The following is a 26,344-nucleotide window of genomic DNA, read 5'->3' as shown; positions in this document are numbered from 1 at the left end:
ACTGGAAGAAGTAGGTCATGAAGAGGGGGAAGAAGAGAAAGTTGGGAAGGTAATGAAGGGGAAATGGAAAGAAAGGGGAAATGGAAAGAAGGGTGAAAGAGGAGGAAAGAGGAAAAGGAGGGGAGGAGGACAAAAGAAAGAAAGAGGGGAAGGAGGAAGAGGGGAAGGAGGGAGAGGGGAAGGAGGGAGAGGGGAAGGAGGAAGAGGGGAGGACAAGAGAAGGAAAGAGGGGAGGAGGACAAGAGAAAGAGAGGAAGGAGGAAGAGGGAAGAAGGACAAGAGAAGGAAAGAGTGGAGGAGGAAGAGTGGAGGAAGGCAAGAGGGAAAAGAGGAAAGAACAAACAAAAGCGTGGGAGGAGATAAGGATATTGGAAATTATTGTAAATGAACCATTATATAAATGAAATGCACTCAAAAAATACTGTCCATTCTGATATAATAAGATACAGTTAATTTTTTTTATAATTGGTGGTGTGAACAAAGTTCGAAAAAGCGGAGCTGTTGAATGATATGTAATGAAAGAGAAGTCCACAACAGTGTGTGTGTACTAGAGGGGAAGTGACGCTCTTTGAAATATGTAAGAAAAAAAAAAGAAAAAAAAAAAAAAAAAAAAAAAAAAATAATAATAATAATAATAATTAATAATTAATAATAATAATAATAATAATAATAATAATAAAAAGTTACATTCAAATAAAACAAGTCACCACAACGACTCACCCTCTAGATTCGTGACGTAGGTGGCCTTGCCCTTGTTCGACACCTTGAGAAACTTCGGGAAGAGCCTCTCCAGGACGATCGGGTTCTCGTCCAACTTCCCCTCCAGGATGGTTGCCAGCTGCTCACGTGTCGGATTCCTGACATCACCTGTACACGAAGAAGAAAAAGAAACGTGTGATGAAAAGATATCTTGTTCTCCAGTTTGAGAGGTAAAGAAAGAAATTCATCGGATTGAAAAGAGCAGTAGGCCACTTGGGTTTTACAAAGATTGTGACATATCCCTAAAAGAAGTATATTACACGATACCAAGCATAGGTATTATCCTGTATTCTATCTATATACCAAAACCCCCCTTATAAAGAAAGTAGCCAGCCAAGACATGCGGTCACGCCTTAAGGCCTGTCCAGACGAGCGGACCTGATCGGCGGGGATGGTCGTTAACGGGCACATTTGACGGTTAAACGGTCAAATTGCCCGAGTGCTCGTTGAGCGAAATCACTAAGGCGGTGCCCATTAGCTGGAGCTTCGACCCTGCCAGATGCAAGTTAATATCGTGAACCCACAGCAGCAGGCTTCCCTCCCACATCCCACGTTTCTTTTTCTTCTTTTTCTTTAGACACAAAGCAATTATCATGGTGTACAATATCTTCTTCTTGACAATGCTAGGCGCCATGCTTGTCGTACCGGACTCCACACGCTACTGGCATCGTCGGGCACGCCCGCCCAGCTATTCGTCATCTCGGTCGTGTGGACACTGATCTATATAACACCTGGATAGCGTATACGGGCCGTGGGCTGTCCCAGGAGTGAGGCCAGCGGGCGGGACATGGCCGCCATAATGGAAGTACCAAAACAGCTAGTGTGAATCGCTCCGCCGGTCATTATAACATCATTTTTAGATCAGTGTCATGGGAGCTGTCGTGTTACTCTCGTGGCCTGTGATCCAAGCATGATTGGGTATATAATGGCCACACAATTCGTCGCTGCTGGGCCCTCCATGTACATACATACATACATACGTACGTACATACATATACAAGGTGTATATCAAAATAGCATCATCACAATAAAACAATATATTGATATTTATTACCTCTGGCAGAAATAACCATTTATATACATAAACTTGTGCATGTACAGTATATGGATGAGTTGGCATTGACAAATTATAATTCCAGTATATATTATAACTTCAAGGGAATGTTACACAGACAACAAATGGGATAATGATATATAGTCAAAATATTATAGGGATAATAGATCTATACTAGCATTTAACGGAATAAATATCCCTATAACATTTGATTACTGTACTGCTTATCGTTATTGGTGCTTGAATAAAAAAAAAAATTGATAACTCCTTCCTCACTTTGACACCGGTTACTTTTTGAGAATACAATTTGGAGATATGATGGAGCCTGATTTTGCAGAAGCACGTGACGATACACTTGATCAAATTGACGATGAGGTTAGAATCCGGGGTTGTGTCGCTCATGTGGAAAGATAGAGAAATTGCCATATCTATGATCTAAATCGTTTCAAATAGTAAAATATCGCATTAAAGTGGTGAACATGTAAGGGGCCATTCAAAGAGTATGTAACGCTGGGGGGGGGGGCCCCAGCGTTACATACTCTTTGAATGGTAGATGCGATGCGTTACGAGGATGTGGGGGTGTTTTCAACAGTGCTACGCAACGCTAATAATGGTTATTTATATTCATTTATTAATTTATGTCATAAATTATGCACTGAAATAGCATATCCTTAACAGATCGAGCAATAAATATCGAGCAAAAAAATCCAAAAACATCATACCATGTTTCATTCTTTGATGCAATCGTAAACAATTTCACACAGGACAAATAAAAATGAGTATGTTTTGGTGAGAAGTCAAGGGGGAGGGGTGTTTGGCGGATCTGGCCTACACTTGATGGGGGTGCCGAGTTGTAATTAGTTGTAGTCAGTGTTATGTAATACAGGGAGATGTAACACCCAGTGTTACGCAATGTTACATGAGGTGGGGGGTGTCGAATTTCACCAGAAAAAACGTTACATAATTTTTGAACGGGCCCCGAATAGTAATTCAGCCCATCTAATGTGAATTCCTCACACTTCACAATATAGAAAAAGCCTACACATGTAATCAGGAAGAACAATTGGTTCTAAACAGCTACACAGCTCTGGACAGCGTTTGAGCCTTATAAGATATTTTTAAATTATAAATATCTATCCTGCTATTGCCACGATTACATTCGTGACAAATGGGTTGCTGCTAGATCTCTATTTCTTACGATAATAAATACAAAGCATTAACATGACAACACCTAACAAAACAGTTGGTGGGCAACATTTTATTCCTGATGGCCGCATCATTTCTTGATGGGTATCGGGATATTTTGGGTAATAAAACCTTAATTTACTTACGAGTGGAAGGACTGCTCACATCCACCTTTTCTCCGGTTGGTGCAGTTGAATGCAGCACAAGTTGGCATTGTAAAATGATCGTTGAATATGTATATGGGAGCGAAAGTTGCCGAGAACTGTAACTGTATCAGATCAGTGATCGCGTGGCGCGACTTTGTTTTGGTACTAACATCATGGCTGCCGCCGACCTCATAATCTCGACAGCGATCCGTGATCCAGTTATATCTAGATCAGTGCGTGTGGACAACATTCACGGGCAGGCCCGGAAGAATTTGCCCGTCAACCGCGCTGCCCGACGGACACGCCCGATCGTGTGGACACGGATTTAAGGGCCATTTACAAGGTCAAGAGGTTTGTCGAACCCGGTTTGTCAAACAAGTGTTTGAAGCTATGTTTGACCGTGTGAATGGGGTATCTGGTTGTCAAACACGTTTGACAAACGTGTTTGACATGTATGTATGTTTCTTAGCTCCTTGTGGATGAAGGAACGCCTTTTCCCCGCCCCCCCCCAACTGCCCAGGTCAAAAGCCGCAATGCAGTCAGACGCAGCAGCAGCTCCTCTACAGCACAACGGGGGGGCCCGAACGACAGCCGAAGGTAGTTTATCCCCACCGCTTCACTCACATGGTGGCCCTTCCTCTTCAACACACACAAATGTATCCACATATAATGATGATCACAGGAATATATGTACCAACTCACAGACGTAAGGAAAAAAAAAGAGAAAAAGAAAAACGAAGTAAAAAAGAAAAAATGAAAATGAAAATCAAAAAGTAAAAAAAAAAAAGGAAAAAGAGATAAAACAAGAGTAAGAGAGAGAGAGAGAGAGAGAGAGAGAGAGAGAGAGAGAGAGAGAGAGAGAGAGAGAGAGAGAGAGAGAGAGAGGAAGATATCAAGAGAAGAGAGTACTCCACCGGCCGACCTGTCTGTGGTGCTAGCGTGATCTTCTTCTCATCCTTGGCCTCCGGCGCCACGTCGGGCGTTTCGGAGGGTCGCTTGATGTTCCACGTGATCTTGACGTCGATCGTGTTGTTGGAACGCAGGTCGTCGATCAAACGTTTCTGAAAGACAACGATGTGAGCAACAGCTGTATTATTAGAATTAATGTATTACAGTAAAACCCTCGATAACAGATGTATTACTAGAACTGGCGTATTTCAGTAAACCCTCGATACATTGAACTCATTGGGGGAAGAATTTGTCGTTATAGCTGAAAGTATGTACTGTGCGTACATACGTACTGTGCGTACATACGTATTTTGCGTACATAAGTACTGTGCGTACATACGTACTGTGCGTACATACGTACTTTGCGTCCATAAATACTGTGCGTACATACGTACTGTGTGTACATACGTACTGAGCAACATATGTACTGTGCGCGCGCATACGTACTGTGCGTACATACGTACTTTGCGTCCATAAATACTGTGCGTACATACGTACTGTGTGTGCATAAGTACTGTGCGTACATACGTACTGTGCGTAAATACGTACTGTGTGTACATACGTACTGTACGTACATAGGTAGTGCGTACATACGAACTGTGAATACATATGTACTGTGCGTACATACGAACTGTGCGTACATACGTACTGTGCGTACATACGTACTTTGCGTACATACGAACTGTGCGTACACACGTACTATGTGTACATACGAACTGTGCGTACATACGTACTGTGTGTACATTCGTCCTGCGCGTACATACGTACTGTGCGTACATACGTACTTAAGATTTCCATACTTCCGCATCCATACCGAACCTTGCATCGTATAGACCGACCTTGTCCGTTATATGCGATAAATGGTCGGTAGGTCCGGTATAGCATGGGTTTATTGTATTAATAGAATCAATGTATCAAAACAATTATGACGTCACAAGGTAGAACAAGTAGAACTAAACAAGAACAATGAAAATAATCTATTAGACAAAATCAGGAGATGACGACCTCGACAACAAGAAAGAGCGAATGAGAACAAGCAAAAAGTAAAATTATTTTCACCGTGAAAATAAGGCAGCAGTCTAAAATCACTGTGAGATGAAAATAGAAGAGTAGTCAGTACGAGAGTCAAACTTTTACAGGGAACATGGGACGGAGACCGTAGAAGTTGTGAACGGACAGAATCTAAATATATATATATATATATATATATATATATATATATATATATATATATATAAAGAAACTCAAGGATAACCCGAAAAAAATCGATTGAGGACAAAGAGTAGGAAACATCAGAGGTTACCGAAAAAAAAAATCGAGTGAGAAAGAAGAGAAGGGAACAGAAGGAAATTTAACATGTTTATATATATATATATATATATATATATATATATATATATGTATGTATATATGTATATATATATGTATATGTATATGTATATATATATATATATATATATATATATATATATATATATAAATATATTAGTAATAATAATAATAATAATAATAAATAAATAAATTTATAAATAAAAATTACCTGAGCCGGGGGCGATATACCCCACGTCGCTGTCGAGTTACCATTGAGATTCACCACCACAACGTCGGTGTTCTCGTAGTTGCTGAGGAAGGTCTGCGCCGTCCGATCCTTCTCGTAGTGGTTGTTGAACTCGTCCCACTGTTTCTGGCTCAGCCTGGCGGAGCAGGGACCCAAGAGAAGGGATCAGCACTGGTCTTAATAAGAGGGGATCTTGTGATACTTCATTGGTGACAATATCGAAGTGGAATGGAAGCATAGAGTTCGTAAATGAGGAGGAGCAGGAAAGAGGGACAGAAGATTTTTTTTTAAAGTGTAGATTAGACTCCAGTCCCTAAAAGAGCGCTGTGTTACTCTGGTCCGTAAGAGTGTCATTAAAGTCCTTAAAACACTGATCCATACAGGGCTGCCACAGTGAACGCCATTTGAATAACTAGACTATGACTTCACTTACAAAAATCTAGACTTCTGTAAGAACATTTCAACAGAATGTCTTACATTCGTATCTAGGTTTACAATCTCTTAGTACATCCACTTTTGGTCTATACAACGGAAAAATAATTTGATGTTTGGAGATTTGAAAAATAAAATATTGTCACCGAAGTCGTTTTCACTCAAACGAACTCTCAACTGTCGTCGCTGGTGAACCCCGTGGAAGCCCAGCGTGATAACCTCTTTAGGACAATGTGAGGAGTCTGTAGAATGGTTGGCGGGGTCATCCAGGGATGATGGTGTGGTAATTGGTGACATGGTGGTAGTGATGACTGATGTGATAGGTACAAGTGTGATACAGTTGACATCAAAGATGTTTAGGTCCGTCTCAATTAGATAATGTACAACAGAGGACAATGTGTTCAACTCAGTCAACAGAATACGATCCTTAAGACTTGGATCATTGAAGAGAATATAGATCAAATTTTTCATCCGTATTCAAAAACCTCAGTCTATTGGCTCTAGGGTCACCCTGTGTAACTTCGGGTCTCGATAGTTAGTCCAGATGAATTTTCTAAGGTTGATTATTCAAAGACACTTTCATTCTTGAGTGGTAAAAAGTCTAGGAGACGATGCCATATAGTTTTTTTTCTTGTGTGCGCTCGAACGTACACAAGGCCAATCTTGGATCGCCCAATGGACTTTTTGAATACGGATTTTCACTGAAATAAATAAAAAAAATTACCTGAGAAAAATATTCTGAGCCATGGACAAGTAATTACAGTCATTTAAAAAACGCAGGAAGAAAAATGTCTGGAAAACATTGAACATTAAGCATAGGCACAGAGGTACCAAGTGTCTCAAAACTACTGAACTGCTACGAGATCTGAAAGGTAAACCTCTTGAAAGAAACACTAAAAAGGGTCAGGGACGACCACGCTACAAGACGAACAGATGACAGTTGCTAACATTTAAGGCAGATGAGGAAGTCAAGAAGCAGCAGCAGCAGCAGCTGTTGGGGGGCGCGAAAGCGCACGGAAAAAGCCAAAGACTGCACAGAAGAATACACAGTGTGGCCACATCACAAGAACCCACTGGAGGAGGGACTGCTTCTGAGCCGTCATGCGGAAGAGGGGTTGGTAGGCGCCGATGCTGATCTCCACCGTGACGTCGTAGGGTGGGTTCGGGAGGCCGACCGTGTTGCTGAGCGCGAACAGAACCAGGGGGAACCAGATCAGGCCGATGACGCCGAACAAGGCGCAGCCTCCCATCCCGTACTTGACGATCAGCTTCTTGTTGCCGCCCCTGGGCTGAGGATACTCGTCCTCGGCGCGTCGTTGGCACTGTGAGGTAGAGGGTGGGCGAAAGGGGACTTCAGACAAGGTGGCGTGGCATGCATAAGGTGTTGTGGGGTGGGATCTGAATCCTCTGTGTACTAGACTGGTGACCAAGCTCCAATTCTAAAGTCAGTGGCTGCTACGATCTGAGCAACAGAAGTATTCATGCAATTGACTGTACTACATTCGTGCGATAAAAAACTTGTACTTGAAGTTAAAGAATGGCTCTTTCTTTGGTGTGATCAGAACTTTATATATATTCATTGCACGGAACGGATCCACAAGCTCTATTTAGGTTGACAAAATTAATGTTTTGCATGAACATCTGTGTAGAAAAATAAGGTCACACAGAATAAGGAACGGTTATCGGCTGATGGGTGCAATATGGCTGATATAACTGCATGATTGCTTACTCAGTAATCAAAAAGTAACTTAAATCGGTAGAAGTAACCAACGAGCCAAAAGTCTCCTGCATAATTTAATACAGTTAAGCATTAAGTGGATTCAAGTTTTCAAATATATTTTTCTAATATGACATTAATGTTATAATATGTGATCATTTGCTTCGAGCCAGTAGTTGTGGTCGCCAGTCTCATTTGTTGATTTCACGAATCCACAGAAGAGAGGTGGGGGATGGGATGAATAATATAACGTTTTAGTCAAGGAGACGTGCATTTAGGGTACACACAAAACATACAGACAAATGAGCAGTAAAAAGGAAGAAAAAGGGAAAAAAAAACTCACCTTAAGTTGGAAAATGTTGGAAAAGATGTCCTCCATCTTGATCCAGTCCCCGAGGTTCATGCTCGTGTCTGTCCAGATCCAGTCCATCAACGTTCGGAGTTCGAAGAGGAAGGGTACGTAAAGGAACCTGGCAAAAGGAAAAGAACAAAACAAGAAAATGGCGGAGAAACAGTGATCAGCCTTGAGGGTCTATTGTCCGATTTGGTAAAGTAGTATGGGTGGTGTTCAGTGTCTTCAGTGTTGTGTTGGAATGACTGGTTGTAAATAAGATTAAACATACTGATTAGGGAGATACAAAGGACAGATAAATTAGCAATATATATATATATATATATATATATATATATATATATATATATATATATATATATATATATATATATATATATATATATATATTTACGGGGTTCGTGACGGCGTCTCGAGTCCAATCTAGGATGACTTACGATGCAGAGAATTCAGCGTCATCGGGAATAGAGAACGCCAAAGAGTTTTCTCATAGAAATGATAATGCCACAAACACACAGCAAGGTGTCGTTGTCTCCAAGATACAGGCTCTAAAATCGTCCTTCTCTTCTCTTCCTCTATCATAACGAATTCTTTTAACTTCAGAAAAGATGGTGACACCCATGGGTAGGGTTGTAAACGTATATATTGGTACACTGGTGACAACGAAACCATGAGGTTATAGCACATTAAATAGAAATAAATTCAATTTAATCGAAGTCTAAACTTAAATAAAAATGTCTAATAACAAAAAGAGGTCCGATAATCACAAGAATCTTGTCTGGACTGTCTCTTCAAGATGTGAGAAGCCGGAGGCATGATCTGCCAACCAATGGCTAGTGATTTTCATCCATGCATGTAGACATATATATATTTACAAGGGAGGTCATGACACCGTGACGGATGTAAAGGTACTTACGCTCTGAAGGAGAACAGGTTGATGTAGTTGTACTGCTTGCACAAGAAGTTCCCCAGGATTCGTGTCGGATACCCGCACCGGATCTGGTAGGCTGACAGCAGCAGGTTCAGGCATTTGACCATGTACCAGATCTGGGGTGGTTTTTGGGCATTGAAATCTCTGGAAGAAATAAGGGTGGTATGTTGGCTTACTTATTATTTTACTATTGATTTAGCTATTCATATATGAATTAAGTCATATATCTGTTTTATAATGTGGTCAAGATAATGAATGTAGATTTATAGTTCCTTTTCTTTTTAAGTTTTATCTTTTATTGTAATTTTCAGTGGCTTCTCAGACTTGAACTTTTCTGAGGACTGGATTTGTACCAGCACTCTACTGTGATCTCCTTGTCATAAGAAACCAAAATAAGCTGGATTAAAAAAAATCACGGAGCTGAAGAAAGCTAAACTGAACAGACTCTCCTGGTTCAAATAAGCCCCCACTAACACATACACCAAGAACTCAGAAAAAACAAGTACTGTATTAGTATTTCGTCATAACATCTCTTCCATTCTTAGGGACAATATTGCACCGAAGTGACTGAGTCATAGAGGTGATAAAGGAGATGTAGAAAGGTTGAAGAATGCGTGGAGAACGTAAGTTGATAGCGATCAGTAAGACGGGAGAATTTAACAAGCGCATACTAATCAAGAGAAGCTAACAAGCTCCATGGGGTCCTTGCAGGCCGAACTGTTCAAACCGTTGCTACATAATCGAGAGGATGGGAGTAGAGACGGTACGAGGCTGCTTAACGGCAGGGGAATTCGTAGTAAGGGCAAACTGCATAACATTCCCTTCCTTTAGAGAGTCCTTTGTTAGTAGGCAATGTCCTAGGCCTCTCTGGGAGGGGGAGTTGGGGGAACCGAATCAGAAAACGGCATTCGACGGTGAGATAGAGTCGAGTCCCCTGAACACCTACACTATTACAAAGGATTACACAGGATTACAAAGGAGGAGCATGCCAACAAGGGACCTTTTGGTCCATAACTACGCCGGATGTGAAAAAATGATAATAATGATAAATGAATAAATAAAAATTATAATAATATAAAAAACAATAAATAAAATAAATAAATAAATGCATAGGTATACGTATACGTATACTTACCTTTCCGTGACGGCGGGGAGGATGAAAAACATCCATATGTGAATCCCGAAGGTTAATCCTATCTGTAACCCAAGAAAGAGAAAAACAGTTGCTAGAACAAAAAGGAAAGTGGCATTAGAAATATCACTTAAAAGTCATTATGGCCCTATGATAATTCGTGTACATAAAATCAAATAACTAAAAGTGGCTCATGTCATGACATGCTTCTGTTGCAAGTTTGTACATGTCGAAAATGACTAAAATGATATACTGTGTATTTTACCAAAATTATATTCATGTGTTTCTCTTTGTGGTAACAGTGGTAGTAGTTGGTGGTGACAGTGGTACTGGTAATGGTAAATGTGGTGTGTGGCAGTGAATGAATAGCCAGGAGTCTAATGTAATGTTGACAGTAGCAACTGTGACACAATTACTACTACCGTTATCACTTACAACAACAGTTCATAGACCTAATTACTTCATTCCCCACCCTTACCTGGAAGATGAGCTTGCCAAGAATGAACTTCCTGAGGAACAGGGCTCTGTCCACGATGATGAGGCCGAACTGAAGGATGAGCATGACGAGGAATGGGATGGGCACCCGGTTCTCCTCCAGATAGGCACTCACGCCTCCGTCGCCCTGCTGAGTCTGTGTGAGTAACAAATCCAGAGGTGAGAACCTCCTGGGCAGCCAATTTCATTCAATAGAAAACGGGTTCCACAGTTAACCCCTTCAGTACGATGACGCCTACGTAGGCGTCATGAGGCGGGAGTGTACACGACGATGTCGGCGTCTTAGTTATATATACTGTATATATACTGCAGTTGTACATGAGTTACCCCCGGATTCTGTAAACTGGTTTGATCACGTTTTCTGTGTTTATTATTACTTAGAGTAAATGAGAACGACTAATACAGTAGTGACTTTATATTTTATAATGCGAGTAGTATGATGCAAATTACATATAGCAGCCAATGCTGTGCGCAAGAATTTAAGTTGTACTGAAGTGGTTGGGAACTATACACCCAAACATGACTCCTCTTATCACAGGAATTAAATCATTCACATAATTATATTCGCCATAAAGCTGATCCTCTTGACTAACTAAATGACGGTGAACGTAGCACCAATAGACATACCAGTGATCCGCCAAGATCTGCCCACTGTCCTTTCTTTTCAATGACACGTTTTCTGTTGCATATAGTGACAACCCAAAACTGACCACATTATGAAAATAAAAGGGTCTATGTGTAGGTCTTACCCCAAAGGCGGAGAAGCCAAAGATGAGGACGAAGAAGTTGAAGAAGTCGCAGAAGAACATATAGGCGTAGACATCGACGGAGACCTGGTAGGCGGGATGGAGGAGGTTGTGGAAGAAGTGGCGGATGGATCCCAAGAGCCGGTAGCCTCTGTTGGAGGAAATTGTAGCAGGGTGGGAAATGTGACGAAAAACATATCCAGAAGACATACCAAAAATTAATAAACAAATAAATAAAATAAAATAAATAAATAAATAAAATAAATACAGGGTCGATATACACTACTCACTTAGAATCTAATTTCGAACTTTGCTAAAAAAAAAAAAAAAAAAAAAAAAAATCAGAGAAAAGTTACTGACGTTCGTCGGCTTATGAGTAAGCAAACATTCCAACTAGTCCAATGGAAAAAATCTACAGCCTAATAACTAAACCAAGGTCTCCTTTCTGTTGCTTAAAATGTAACGGAGACGGAATTGATGTCTGGTGAAGAAGGAAGGAAGTGCAGGGCAACTGAAAGGCTGGTGCCAATGTTGCTAACATCAAAATAAATTTCTTGAGTTCTGATTCAAACGAGACTCCACTCGGACCGAGATCCATCGCCTAGTTTAACAAGATTTGTCCCCTAAATATTTAAGTTTAGAACTCCACCAACCTTCCTTTGGGGTACCACTACATAATTCAATCAACCTTGCCCTCCCTTGAACCACTCTGGCCCATGTATACTTATGTTTATCTTTCTTCTCGAAATCTGTTAGTTATCATCATCTGCCTGTCAATACACTTCATTTCTTTCTGGCACACTGTATGTCCCTAGTAATCAATTCACTGGCTCATCCCCTACTCTAGCATTAAATACCATAACTCCACTACATCTACACTCTTCCCAAAACAGTTCACACACTCATCAAATCAAAATCAATATGCTTTTCTTTCCTCACCTTTCTAATTACTTGGGACATACGTAGTAACAAATTACCAAACCTTATAGATTAATATGATTTTCACCCACATTATCCTCTATGACACTTCCTTTCACACACAACCATCTTATAATTTACCAACAGTGACACTCCTTCCCTCCCTTGCCCTCTTGTCACTCCCGAATACCTAACTACCATTCTCCCAAACTTAAACTCACCTTTCCTTTACATATATGTTCTTCCATGCTAACTCACTCACCTTTCGTCTCACAAACATACTACACTCTCATCCCTTTTGCTCTCATACATTCCACATCCACTGACCCAAATAACAGGGTTCTGGTTGGAGTCATCTTGCCAAACCCACTTTTATCTTAACTCTTTGACTCTTCGGAGGTAAATACAGAGTAGGGAATCACTAACCCGTCCCATTTAGTCACCTTCTATGATATGCATGGGGATACGGTGGCGACAACATTCTTGTCTTCCCCCAGCACAGGGAATAGGGAAAAGGGTGGAGACATAATGGTAAAGATATTGCTCAAGGAAGCAGTAGAAAAGAGGGACATGCAATCAGCACCCCAGAAGTAGTCAGGAGAACTAACTGTTTCGGATACAGAGCATTCGCCACATGAATTGCAAAAGAGATTCCAAAAAGAAAATCCAGTACTCACATACATGTCTAGTGCAAAGTCTTATCAGACGTTTCGATGGAAATATGTATATTTTTGTATCTTGAATCCTAATGTCGTACAATGATTTTCTTTTTGTTGTTGCAAGATCATCCATTCATTCTGATAAGGGTCATTACCCATAATGACACTTATGAGGTGATATTTGTCCCTATATTTAACAATATATAAGACTAAATTCCCCAAAGATTATTGTCTGTGAAGTGGGTTCTCTGTAGAAGACACGCTTCACCAAGCTAAACTTACAGGAGAGGTAAAGGTCAACTTAGTTCGAAGTTGAATTTTTCTTACCCCGATCTGGCCATGCCCGGAAGCTGTTGTATGTTTTCTTTGACTTCATCCATGTCCGGACGCTGGAAGTCCTTCAGGGCCTGCATGTTACACTGCGCGCACCCAACGTGAACAGATTCTGATAATTCGGAGTCTCCCGTGACCTGGGACATCTGAGTGTGGTGGGAGTGGTGGGTCTGAGACATCTGGGAGTGGGTCATGTGGGAATGCGGTGGCTGGGAGTCTCGGGACCCGGTGGATAAAGTGCGCTGATGGAAGGAGACCCGGGAGCCTTCTGAAAGTTGACGCCGATGTTCCGGATGGGTGACAAGGGAGGAGTGCCGAGTCACAAGTGGCATGGCTACCACCCCTGATGGAGGTGGCATGAGAGGCGCGTGGGAACCTAAGGACAACTGACGAGAATGGGTGGTGTGCTGCCCGATCTGGGGTAGAGATTTACGCCCGCCGGTCCTCAGGTCAATGGAGGGCCTTCCCAAATGTAAGCGGGACATTTCTGACAGCGGGTGGAGCTGGCCTAGAGGTTGCTGGCCCGGCGGCGTGTGGGTCGGGACCATCTGGAGCTGCCGTGAGGCTTCCGCCCGGCTAGCCCCGTTGTCCGATCGCCCGGTGCCCCCCGGATTCGGGCCAGTTGGAGTCTCGGAGCTTCCAAGATTCGTGGTGTCTGATTGAATCGGAACCTGATCCTCGGTTGGGTTATCAGAGCTTGGGTTATCTGGTGGACCATGTCTGTTATTGTCCGGAAGACCATTATTGTATGCACTACTAGAACGGGTGGTGTCGACGTTCTCCGGTCGACCGTTGACCGGATTGGGCGGCCGACCGTTGCTCGGGCTGTCGGAAGGTTCGACCGTTTGGAAGGACGACGACATCGTCCCACTGAAGACATCTGAAGTCACCCCTCCGGAGGTTTTATTGGACAGAGACGTTTCCTTTGTACTCGACATCAGGGTAGTATCCTTCGTGTTGGACACAGACGACGTGTTCCTCGTGTGAGACAAGGACGATGTGTCCTTCTCCTGAGAAATGGTGGACGGATCTGAGGAGGAGGAGTCGAAGAGTTTCCTCGATGCGCTCGGGGACATCCGAAGCGATAAGGAGGCTCTGGTCTGCGACGAGGTGGAGGTGTGGTCTGGGGAGGAGCTGGTCTGGAAAGACCGGATGGACTCGTAGCCAAAGGCCCTCGTGTCGCTGCTGTAGGAGGTGGTCGTGCTGGCGGACTCTTTCCATAGACCAAGACTCTTCAGCATGAACCTGATTACGAGAGATTAGAATTAAAGAAATCGTTTTTCCAAGGCTTCCTTCGTTCCTGCAAACATGCATGGCAAAATTATGACTGATGGGATCTCCTACAATTCAAAATGTCCCTAGATTAGAACATTGCTGAAATGCTCCGACAGGTAACAAGCATGCATTATCTATTTTTCTAATTTATCATTCAAACATATAATACTGTTAAAAACTTTCCATATAAGGATAACATCATGCTGCCATGAAAGGGAATGAATCAATATTAAAATAGACATGAGGATCTTTACAAATCCTCAAATTGTCTATTCAATTTGAGAGTTTTTGTAAATCCTCAAATTCTGTACTCAATTTGAGGGTCTTTGTAAACCTTCAAATTGTCTATTCAAACCTTTACAAAAAAAAAAAAAAAAAAAAAAAAAAGGAAAGTCAGAAAAAGAACTTGGTAATTCCTGAACTAGGGAACGGAACGATGTGAATAAATGTGATCAGGGTCCAACAACTCAAAGTAGTATCATCAAACCTCCCAAGAGTTCTTCACACAACCTCTCATTGTTCAACCTTTCCCATACCACTTGACACTTGATCTTCCTTTCGTTAAGCTGTTTCATTCATCTCCGTGACACCCCTTGATAAAAATAGAGCTATAACCTTCCTCGATTAATCTTATTTGTACCGGGTGCCATTTCTCCTTTGATTCTGGTTGTCACCAGTTTGTTTTATCTAACTCCATAGCACCTCCTCGACAGCGTACAAGTTACCAATGTCTCAAGTTTTCGTACTTTAAAGAAATACATTCAGCATTTTGAAAACAACTGCAATATAAATTAGAAAGGAAGGGGCACTTCATAATCAAGGTTATTAGGGCATTACTACTTTGTTTTATCACTTTTCTATCTTAGTAAGCCAATGCCTCAGCGTTGTGACAGGTCCTAGTTCCCAACCCCCTATACCTTTTCCGCCCAGTGGATCAACTACCGCACCTGTGGAAGAAGATGACGAGCAGTAAGGCCAGGTCATACACGGCGTAACGGCTCTTCTTGATGATGCCGAGGATGCGAGGTGGCCAGAAGGGTTGATTGTGCCGTTGCAAGTGATTCCAGAAGAAGAAATCGAATTGGAAGAGGTACTTTACGATCACAATGATCTGGAACACCGGAAGAAAGATGGAGAATATGTGATTGCTTGATAATTATAGGATGGCAATTTATTCAACTTTCTGTCTATCATCATCCTAATGTTGTCAAGGTGATAGTTTTTTAGATTGAATAAAACCCACGGCAGATTTTATTGGTCGGAAGAATAGGCTTTGAACAAATGGGTTCTCGGTTAGTGCACACCCATTTCCTTTCAAATGTGTCCCTCTGGTCAACAAAATCAGCTGACGTTGATCAGAACAGAATCCATAGGTGTCACTGGGCACCCAATAACCAAGGAACGGTTTTTGGCAAAGTCCTTAAACATTTTGCCTAATACATTCACTCCTTTACTTTTTGTATCATAGGAACATTTCTCTATTTTGTGTTGTTTTTTTATGTTTATTTATCTGCCGTGAGTGGAGTAGGAAACACAGGAGTCTTAGTCTGTGTTTATTCCTGCCTAGTTTCACAGGTATGCTTTTTCAAAGGAATACACTCAGACTCCTGTGTTTCCTACTCCACTTACGCCAACCTGTCAGAATGTCTCAACGTTTATTTATCTATTAATTCATTTCTATATATTTTTTAATGACGTTACCTCAGTGTATGCGATGACACTAATCCAGAAGGTTTTTGAGGGGCGCGGCACACTGAGTGACCCCCAAAGGAAGACCATGAGAGGCAGAGGTAGGGACAAGATGCTCGCCGACTTGATCTGGTTGACGAAGATCATGATGTAACTGACGAGCTCAGATCGGGAGATCATGGCATACCTGCAACAAGAAAAACTTATTTGTATTTTTCTTGTCAATGGGTTTGAGTCATGTGACTCCACTTATGAAAGGTCATACTTCAGCCAAGGTCACACTAGTCACGACTATCAGGAATAGTTCCTCATTCTCGAAACTTTTCTTTGAGGTAATCAAATATCCACAGCCACGAACTAGTGGCTGTGGTTAATGATTCCTCATAATGTTGACAAACTATCGCGCAATTCGTAGCTAAAGGCCCTTGTGTTGCTGCTGAAGAACAATTCCTGGTTCAGATCCTGTCCACAGCCCTTAACTACCCCGCTCAGCACCCGAGCGCAGCCCGTGAGAGGCCCTCTGCGGGTTACCAAAAAGAAAGGAAGAACAACTTTATATTCTTTTGATCAATCGAGATCAAATGAGGAACTATGACTTCCGTAGTATCATCAAATTTGCTTAAATGATTTGAGCCCAACAGTGTGTTGTAAGATAAATGTTTACATGTTACAAAGGGTTGAATTTTTTTCAAAATTGGTTTCAAAGAGGGAGTATTTCGGGAGGCTTTAGTCATGCAATTATTTCGGTCACACAAGGAAATGACGTGGGGAAAAAATTAAAATTCTTGAACTTTGAATTTATATATATATATATATATATATATATATATATATTCACCAGAAAGCCGACCTCAATTCGTAGTAGGGGGTAAGGGAAAAGGATATGGGGTCGCAGGCACCGATCTTTCCTAATCTCAGCAACCAGTGGCGTTCCGAGTTCAAAGAGTTCTGTACCTCCTGTAGCCGAACGGGTTAAAGCACCGTCTCGGTAGCCTCTTGGGCTCAGAGCGGTAGGTTCGAGTCCTACTCGCGACGGCCATAGAAATTATCTGATTGGTGTCGCTGTCCACTAGCGAATTTCTCACATAGTTACAATGGCGAAGCGTGAAAGTGATTCGTTCCGTACCTTACCCCCTGCTACGAGTTGAGGTCAGCTCTCTGGCGAAAAGGGAAATGGGGTTGCAGACAGCGATATTTCCTAATCTCGGGAACAAGTAGCGTTCCGAGTTCAGAGAGTTTTGTACCTCCTGTAGCCAAGCGGGTTAAAACGCAGTCTCGATAGCTTCTTGGCCTCATAGCGGTAGCTTCGAGTCCTATGAGTAACGGCCATAAAATTTATCTGATTGATGTCGCTGTCCACACACACATATACATATACTGTATACACATATATATATATATATATATATATATATATATATATATTAGTAGGTCAGGTGCCACGACGTTGTGTATAAATTGTAATATGAACTATCACAACATTAGACAATATCTTGTCTCACATACGGGGTAGAAAATATATACATTCTTCCTTAACCTTCCAATCTTTTCCCCAAGTTATTTTCTTATTTTCCCTTTTTATCAAATGGAAAAAAAAGTCTAGTCGTCTTCTTCAAGTTTACTCGATCGACCACACATACGGTCAGCAACGGAGAGTTGCAGCAAGCATCTGATCAAAAGCTCTTCTATGGTCCGTTCAGGGTGTGGCATATGTAGTGATTCATTACTAAGAATTCTGTTAAATCAACCTTACTATATGCCTCTCTCTTTTGTTTCCCATCTATTTACTATTTGATTTTTATATTATGTTAGGTAGTAGTCCTGGCCACGCGTTGGGCACCAAATGTTAGGCTGTCCTGACCCCACCTTGAGCTCCAACTGTTAGGCTGGCTGGAAGGCAAACTCTGACGGAGAGAGTAGTGGGTGTTATTAGAAATTAAGTTGGGCGCCAATAGTAATTCTCCAAGTCCGAGAAAAAAAGGGTGGAGGGTAGACGGCGAGGGAAGTGACGACTGTGCGTTTCAAGTCATGTCCCAAGCCGGTCTCTTTTGGATGGAGGGGGGAGGAGGAAACTGTGACGGAGGCAGCGAGCTAGGCTCGTAGCGTGATGCTCCGAGGCGATCTGAATCTTCGGTAATTCCGTCCAGCTTATTGACCCGGGTCATGTCATGATATGCGCCCTTGATTGCCGTGAGAGCAAAATCGAAACATAGGACGTCAGAGGCAAAATGTTCTCAAGCCGCTGAGTCACCATGATGGAATATATGGAGACGGTACTGCACGTACATTTCCTCAAAGAACCGCTTGTGTGGCTCACGTGGCTGGGCGATGCGCAGGCGATTACCTTGGAGCCTCGGAGGTCAAAGGTCGTGAGACGGGGCCAGGAGAGAGGTAAGGAGGAGAGGTGAGGACAAGTTTCCTAACAATGTATTCCGTATATGGCAAAGGAAAATTGTATAGTACAGTGAGTATCACTTTAGGATTATAACAACGATTACCCATCACATCCCACCTTTTTCATCTATGACACCTCGGCGTAGAAACATGGGTAAAAGTTGCCATGTATGATAGAATTGATTAGAATTGTTATAATCATAAAAAGTTATACTCATCATACTATACAGCTTCCTTTGTTATAGCATAAGAAATAGCACATAAATGGGAAATAAGAGAGAGAGGCATGTACTAGGGCTGATTTGGGAGAATGGCTGGTAGTAAATCACGACGTATACCACACCCTGAACGGACTCTCTGGAATGCACAGACTATAATTACAAGCCAATATCACTTCATCTTTAGCGTCATTGTAACGAAAACAAGATGACAAATCTTTATTGGTCTATTGTATTAGATACTTTATGCAATAGTCACTCCTATGACACACAAAATTTTCCAATAACATGCCTACGTTCAGGTCACCACTCCGCACTGATGTAGACACTAAATAGGTGTAGCCACCACACAAAAGACTCAGAGCACTTTTTACTACACTCTCTTATGCTCCAAACATGTCATAAAACTTCTACACCAAGTGATTTATGGGGTGACCCGGTGGCCATGTGCGGTTTCCTGGAGGCTACGGGTTTACTGCATAGGAGAACTACTGCAATGGTAAACAATAATGGATGGTCAAGATGGTCACTTTAGCCAATCACGAGTCACCTACAAACTTGTCTCGGCAAATAACGTGAGCGTAATGTCGTGAATGGTTTGCGGTGCTCAGTATACTCCATGTGTTACACTTAAAAAAGATACTAATCCTAACTGAAGGGATTACGTACCAGGCGGCGACGCAGAGCTTAAGGAAAGGTGGCTGCTCTTCCTTGAAGTCTTTGTCTCCAGTCTCTTGAGCATCCATTAGATCGACACTGTTGGGAAATAATAACAGATTACGGTGGAACAGAGTGGTGCGGACTGAGGTGAAGTAATGGAAAACTACTCTACTGGTCTGGCGTTATGCCCCCATTATAGATGTGGGTTCATAATGGTATGGTGACCATGGTTTAGGTATTTCAATCCGAAGACACCCAACACAGATTTAAATTAGATGGAAGTGACATCCCGGAGTGAATGGGTTTATCTTGGTAATATTTGGATAGAAGAGAAACCTAAGGTGGTGGTGGTGATAGTAATGGTGGTAATAGGAAATGTGTGAGGACGATGTCTGGTGCATGGTTTGTAGGAAAAGGAAAACTTATGATTTTGGTGGTAGTCTGTAGTGCCGCGTGTTCTGTTCGCTAGGCACTGTATTGGCAGTGCATGACCCAGGTGGGGTCTCACTGTACATACTCGTCCTGAAAGATGGCTCCATTCCATGTATCTCTCTCTGATACTCGTGACTGACGGGTTGAGAAAAGAGTACATTGAATAAAGGGGGTCAACATTTGGTCCCCCTAAACTATTCATCGATCTCAAGATCTCTGTCTGTCCACTAAATGTTAGCTTGAGAACGGGGTAGGGATTACATGCTGAATGAGTCTATTCACTAACGATGGGCTTCTTGTTCCACCGTTCCGCCCATCACGTGCACTTGTCCATCGGATTCTGTACAGTACTGAAGATATAGACGACATTAGAGGTAAGGGTGCTAGTTCAAGGAGTGATGACGGTGATAGAGAAATGACATTGGTAGAATGATGGACTGTCCTACCTACACATGTCACAGGCAACAGTACTCTTCTTCTCCTAGAAATCTCTGGGACAGTTGCCAACTACCCTGATGCAGCAGGTTTCTGTTAAGTATCGTAATCTTCGTCGTCAACATTATCATCGTCATGAACTTTTTTGTCGCCGTAAGTATCGTCGTCGTCATCAGCGTCACTCTAGCTGTGATCGCTGCTGTTATGAACACCACTGATGGTGTCATGTCCGTTGATGTCGCTGTCGTCGTGGTCGTCATCATTTGTCACAGATCGTCCCAAAGGTCCCGTCAGGTTCTAATGCACCTGATACTATTTACTTTTACTTAATGGAAATATTCTAAGTATTTTTAACATTTTTTTAAATAACCTTACCTTAACATTAGTCGACTATGTGGAAAATCATCCAAACATTATTTCTCCAGTTGCTTAAAAAATAAAACAAAATTCTATGCAAGAAAAAACACAGCCCAAGAAAGTACTCTCCAGATCACCACTTATCTATCCTTTCATGTATCTACATGAAGGGTTGTAACAACTTCCTACAGAACAGAGGATCTTTGCAATATGGAACGACATTTTCAAGAGAAATCTAAATGGAACTCAGCCCTAAAATCTGAAAGTACAAGAAATTCTTAATATAAATGGCATTAAGGCCAAAACATAGTGAAGTTAGACGAAGCAAGACCTAGACTAAAGAGAGTTTCTCTGAGCTTACCTCTCGTCCGTCTTGTCCTCACTCGCCTTCTCCACGCGGATCTCCAAGGGTTCGTGACTAATGCCTCTGTTGAAACAACATACATGCATTAACTACAGATTGCATACATCCTCTTGATGAGGATTCTGGAAAGGATGGGAGAATGTAGTACAGGTTCAGGTCCCACCCGGATGTTTCTAGGTAATGTTCATGTGCAGGTCACTGCAGGGACAAAAGGGTAATGCGCTACATGGCAGAGTATGTAAGTGCACTTCTTTCTAACTGGGCTGTTTTGCGGTCAAAATATATATGGTTTAGTACTCAGGATATTTGTGTCGTGTCAAATGATTGTTGCCCTTAAGACCTGAAAACAGGGCCCCAGAGGAGACAGGTCCTTGGGTCTCCTGTGACCACCCGGTTCTGAACGGAGGCCACACGTGAGTCACAACAAATCTAACAACCCAGAAGCAGAATCGGATATTATCGATCAGACTTCAAAACCCAAAGCATGAAGTCTATACATGAAGCTAGGAACTGTAAACATGAACAAAACAGGTTAATTGGGAGCTACGGTGACAGCTACTTCAGGAAGAACTTGTCTCTACACGCAGAAGTCCTGCTACCTGAGTTTCTTCGGGTCCGGCGGAGACTTCGACTTCTTGTTGGGCGCGGGTAGAGGAGATCTTCCCTTCACCAGGGCGAGAGGAGACTCCCGCCTCTCGGATCTCCTTTCCCGGAGACCAGTCACACTCTGTGCGTCTTTCTTGCCCCGTGATGCTATCTTTAAGCTCCCGGAGCCGTTTGAAATACTGGTGAGTCTTTCGTCCACATGTGAGAGTTTATGTTTACAAGTTACGTATTAGTTTGAAGGAAACACTAAATTGTGACAAAATACAGATATCCATTACAGAGATTCTTCGTTACCAATCCAAACAGAAAGTCAAAACATAAAACCTAAAGTACATTTGGAAACTTATATTCATAACCAAACCAATACAATACGTTTAAGCATAAGAAAAAAAAAATCTGCCCATACTCCCTCCCTAATCCCTCTGAGTAGCAAGAAGAAGGATGAAGAGAACTTACTGATCAAGGCGGGTGCCACAGGGTTTAATGAAATCGCTTGGTGCGGAAGATTTTCTGAGAAATTCAAAAGCAGTTTTTTTTTTAACCTTTCGTAAGCCCTAGCGAACGTTTTCTAGCATTATAAAGTAGGATTTTATATAAATTACCAATAAACTTCATAGATAAGCCAGTAAGGTAGATAAGATTCACTAGAAAAACAGGTAAAAATCTACTTTCGAATGGTAGAAACTGTTCGCCAAGTCTGACGAAAGGTTTAGAATCCCTTCTATACCAACGGAGTTTCACGGGTATCAATCAAAGCACCTGACCTTGCTTGCTTATTTATCTATTCATTTGTTTGTCAATTCATTTATCTATCTATTCATTAATTTCTATAACCAGACCCACTGATACGAATGTGTGTGGATTCTTCGGACAATACAAGGGCGAGAGCCATCTCGAAATAATCTTTAGACCCATTCCCGGCTAAGTGAAGTTTTCTGGCAGTAGCTAGAACGCGTTTTCAAGTTATCAACAGCAGTTTTTTTTTTTTTTTTGTGTGTGTGTGTGTGGGGGGGGGGGTTCTGTCTGGAGGAGAGTGACCAAAGTTACATATAGGAATAGATGGTCAGCAAAGAAAAAACTTGACAGGTCAGAATCATTCACTGAAGATGGTAGGTCGCAATTTTCATGTATTTTCTCTGGCTAACGTCAAGCAAACACCATCCCTCACCTTCACCACCATTTCCGCCTGGCCATCTGTGGTTTACTTCAAGCCTGTTCCGTTTAACCTGGGAATGGTACATTTTGTAACCTCTCTTTGATGGTCACCACCAAGCGATTTTATTCACTTCAAGGTTATGGCATAGTGTAGTTTGCATAGGATACTAGCATAGTGTACAGTGCAATAGTGTGCAAGGGTGTAGAGGTGTGCCCTAACCAGCGGTGACGATCCCTGTACAATGGCCCTTTCGTACGGCCAACAAGGCCCCTTCTTACAGTTGTCCACCGGTGACGCCTCTAGTACATGGACTCTTTGTTACGGCCGTCAAGGCCCTATTCATATGTTTACTAGGCGTAGCATCGTCTCGCTGTGCGTAGCGAGCCTCACATTAGTCTATACCCGTCTGTCATACTGTGAGCCCCCCCCCACGTGTTTATATATCACATGTTGCAAGATTTATAACAAAGATGACCCTTTACTGCCTGTGGGATGTCCCTTTAATATGTTTCGAAGAGGGTTGCCTTCTGGTCGCTTGCCGGTCAAACATCTTTGCATGCAGTATTTGCACAGAAACTCGCGAAACAAGTCTCCACAAATTCAAATTTTTGTAATAAAGAAATTAAAATTGTTAATAGGTATTAAGATTATCACAACCCATTGCATATAATAAGTAAGGAACAGTTTGAAAATGTGATAAGTAATTAAACAACATTAGCCTTATCGTATGTTTAAAATACTATAACAGCAGCATGAAGGTTATTAAATGATAAAATAAAATCAAAAGATCACTGGGATTCTCCAACCGCGAGCTTGTCCAGTCATATCACTACAACACCCAGTGGTCCTTGGAAGAAAAGAAGAAAAGAAAAGAAAGAGAGAGAGAGAGAGAGAGAGAGAGAGAGAAAGGGAGGGGCAATAGTGTGTGTGTGTGAGTGCGCGTGATAGTGCAGGCAGATGGCTTAAAGTGAAGCCAGGGAGGTTTTTCTGGGGGTGCCATGGGTTGAAACAACTTAGTCAAGGCTGTTATGGGGAAACGTGCAAGGAGCAACACCTGCTGCGGACCAATCCCATAACAAGTTCCTCAGGTGCCAGGAAAGGCACCAAGTGAGGATGAAGTCTTTACTGACACAACACTTCACCCGCTCGAATTTCATCAAGTACGAGTGAAATGTTGTACCGATAAAGAGTTCGTCCTCCCATAGTGCTCTTCGTGGCCTCCTCGTCGCCAGTTGCCTCTCTCGAACTTCCTTCGGATCGCCCCGAGTACTACTCACCTGCTGTCTAGGAGATCGAAGTCCTTCCAGTCACTGTTCTGGGGCGGCTGAGGGAAACTTCCAGCAGCCATAGTGATGAAACCATCGGTCTCCTGTAGATGAAAAAGTTGGGTCAGGTCAGGCACTAGTGTCCCCCGCCGCTCTAACAGCTGCAGCCTCTCTTTTCCACTGCCTCTCCCTCCTCCCTGCTCCTCTGACACCATCCCACTTTATCTCTGCACGGTGTATGTCTTCCATAAACACCATCGCACGGACTTAAACAAAGCCCGTAGGAGTCATATTTCACTCACAAATTATTAGAAAAAAAAAAAAAAATCATAAAACCATCAGTCTTTTGAAGATGAAAAATTCAGGCCAGGGTCAGATTAGGTCAGTGGTATTCGACCAAGATCAGATGGTTGTGTCACCTGAAACTATTGCCATATGAGCGATTTTCATTTATCTCAAAACCTGTTGATTTCTCTTTGCTCTTAAATCCGAACACCTATGGAAAAGGTGACAATGTTAGTTACAACTAAGCGCCTCCTAGCGTAAGCTCCCCATCTCATCTAAATTGTATTGCCAATTGTCAACATTAAGTACGACCACAAATTATTTGGAGGGAAAAAAGTCAAGTGGACAGCAAATACATTTTCTGTGCAAACAGTGCAATCTTTTTACTTTCGTTCATTTGTTACCCACAAACTATATACATCATTATTCCGTTCACATTTGCAATATGGTGCTTCTAAACAGTCCCCGAATCTCAAAGAAAACGATCGATTACATATATCAAATGTATAGAGACAAAGCAACTAAACATTGTACAAGGACCAACCAAAAAAAAGAAAAAAAAAAAAAATCTATCTCAGCACCGGATACAAAAAGTCCACCTCTAATGTGAGGCCCCAGAAGGGTCGTTTCCCCTCACCTTGAGCCGCCGTTTTTCCTCGGAGAGGCACATCGCCACGTAACGGTAGTCCTTGGACAGTCGGTTCAGCTGCTGCGTCGCCGAGATCATCGCCGACTCGATAAACTCGATGGCGAAGTTGAACCAGTGCACGGCTCTCCGCAGGAAGGCCGCCGCGCCTACACAAGTACGAGTAGTAATAGTAGTAATAATTAGTAGTAATAGCAAGCAGTAGTCGTTGTAGTATCAGCAGCAGCAGTAAGCAGGAATAGTGGTACAATTTGTCAGTAATAATCAACGCTTCAATATTACATCGATGAGGTGTAGTCATAAAGGTGGTAAAAAAGACCTGAGGAGAGATTTCATGAGGGCAGCATATATATATATATATATATATATATATATATATATATATATATATATATATATATATATAATGTATATATACATATATATATATACATATATATATATATATATACACACATACATATTTATATATATCATTTTTTCCGGGGGCATAGACATTCTCAACAAAGACAACATGAGTTCAAAATTTCTTTCCGGAGAAACCTATACGAGGGCCCAAGGATCGTTGCCAGCCGCTCTGGGGCTGCGGGTTCCTAGTCACTGAAACTCGAGGCAACTTCAGCTCAACAGAATGAAGTTATCTGAAGTTAGAGCAAAGCTAGTTCAAATGGGTCACGGGATTTTAACAAGGGTGATACAGGCAAGGTCATCATATTAAGACACCAGTGCAGGACTCGTAGTAATAGATTTAAATTGGACAAATTTAGGTAGAAGAAAATAGGCAAGAACTGGTTTACCCATAGTGGTTAACGAATAAAATATATTTAGTAACAATGTAGTGAGCACTGAAACTATTGGTTGTTTCAAGACAAGATTAGATAACCTTATGGATAGGGTTGAAAGGTGGTAAGGGACATGGAGCTGCCTAGTGTAGTAGGCCTTATGGTCTCTTGCAGTCTCCTCCATTCTTACATTCTAGTGCACAAAGGAGACAACAAAGGTCTTTGAGGTCGAGGTCGAAGTTGAGTTCGAGGTCGAAGTCGAGTTCGTTCTTAAGACTCACCTTGAGGCTCTGGTGGGTCTTTGGCAGCTTCGATCTCGGAGTAATCATGCACGGTGCAGGAGTCGTCGCCGAGGTAGCCAACGTCCACGGGGTGGAGAGTGGGAAGTGAGCGAGGTGGTGGAGGGCGACTTGAG

At 42.1% G+C, this 26,344-nt stretch overlaps 1 protein-coding gene across 1 annotated transcript in view; it reads right to left on the bottom strand.

Moving 5' to 3' along the window:
* Positions 1–26,344, bottom strand: part of Piezo (piezo type mechanosensitive ion channel component) — a 168,269-nt gene that overhangs the window by 6,896 nt on the left and 135,029 nt on the right. The window contains exons 31-47 of the mRNA XM_076200470.1: positions 26,211–26,344; positions 25,139–25,296; positions 24,229–24,320; positions 21,187–21,252; positions 19,611–19,697; positions 16,342–16,516; positions 15,588–15,751; positions 13,360–14,610; positions 11,459–11,606; positions 10,693–10,845; positions 10,218–10,279; positions 9,068–9,226; positions 8,143–8,269; positions 7,157–7,404; positions 5,633–5,786; positions 4,067–4,205; positions 721–867 (exon numbers count right to left, since the gene is read on the bottom strand). The exon at positions 26,211–26,344 is cut by the window's right edge and continues 9 nt beyond it. Of these exons, the coding sequence (XP_076056585.1) occupies positions 721–867; positions 4,067–4,205; positions 5,633–5,786; positions 7,157–7,404; positions 8,143–8,269; positions 9,068–9,226; positions 10,218–10,279; positions 10,693–10,845; positions 11,459–11,606; positions 13,360–14,610; positions 15,588–15,751; positions 16,342–16,516; positions 19,611–19,697; positions 21,187–21,252; positions 24,229–24,320; positions 25,139–25,296; positions 26,211–26,344 (3,464 nt within the window). The remainder of the gene's footprint in view (positions 1–720; positions 868–4,066; positions 4,206–5,632; positions 5,787–7,156; positions 7,405–8,142; positions 8,270–9,067; positions 9,227–10,217; positions 10,280–10,692; positions 10,846–11,458; positions 11,607–13,359; positions 14,611–15,587; positions 15,752–16,341; positions 16,517–19,610; positions 19,698–21,186; positions 21,253–24,228; positions 24,321–25,138; positions 25,297–26,210) is intronic.

The sequence above is a fragment of the Oratosquilla oratoria genome, chromosome 17 (genome assembly GCF_046742065.1).
Source record: "Oratosquilla oratoria isolate Oo_2021 chromosome 17, ASM4674206v1, whole genome shotgun sequence".
In the NCBI taxonomy this organism is placed as follows: Eukaryota; Metazoa; Arthropoda; class Malacostraca; order Stomatopoda; family Squillidae; genus Oratosquilla; species Oratosquilla oratoria.
The sequence above is the reverse complement of the archived record's forward strand: the minus strand, read 5'-3'. Positions and strand labels throughout refer to the sequence as shown.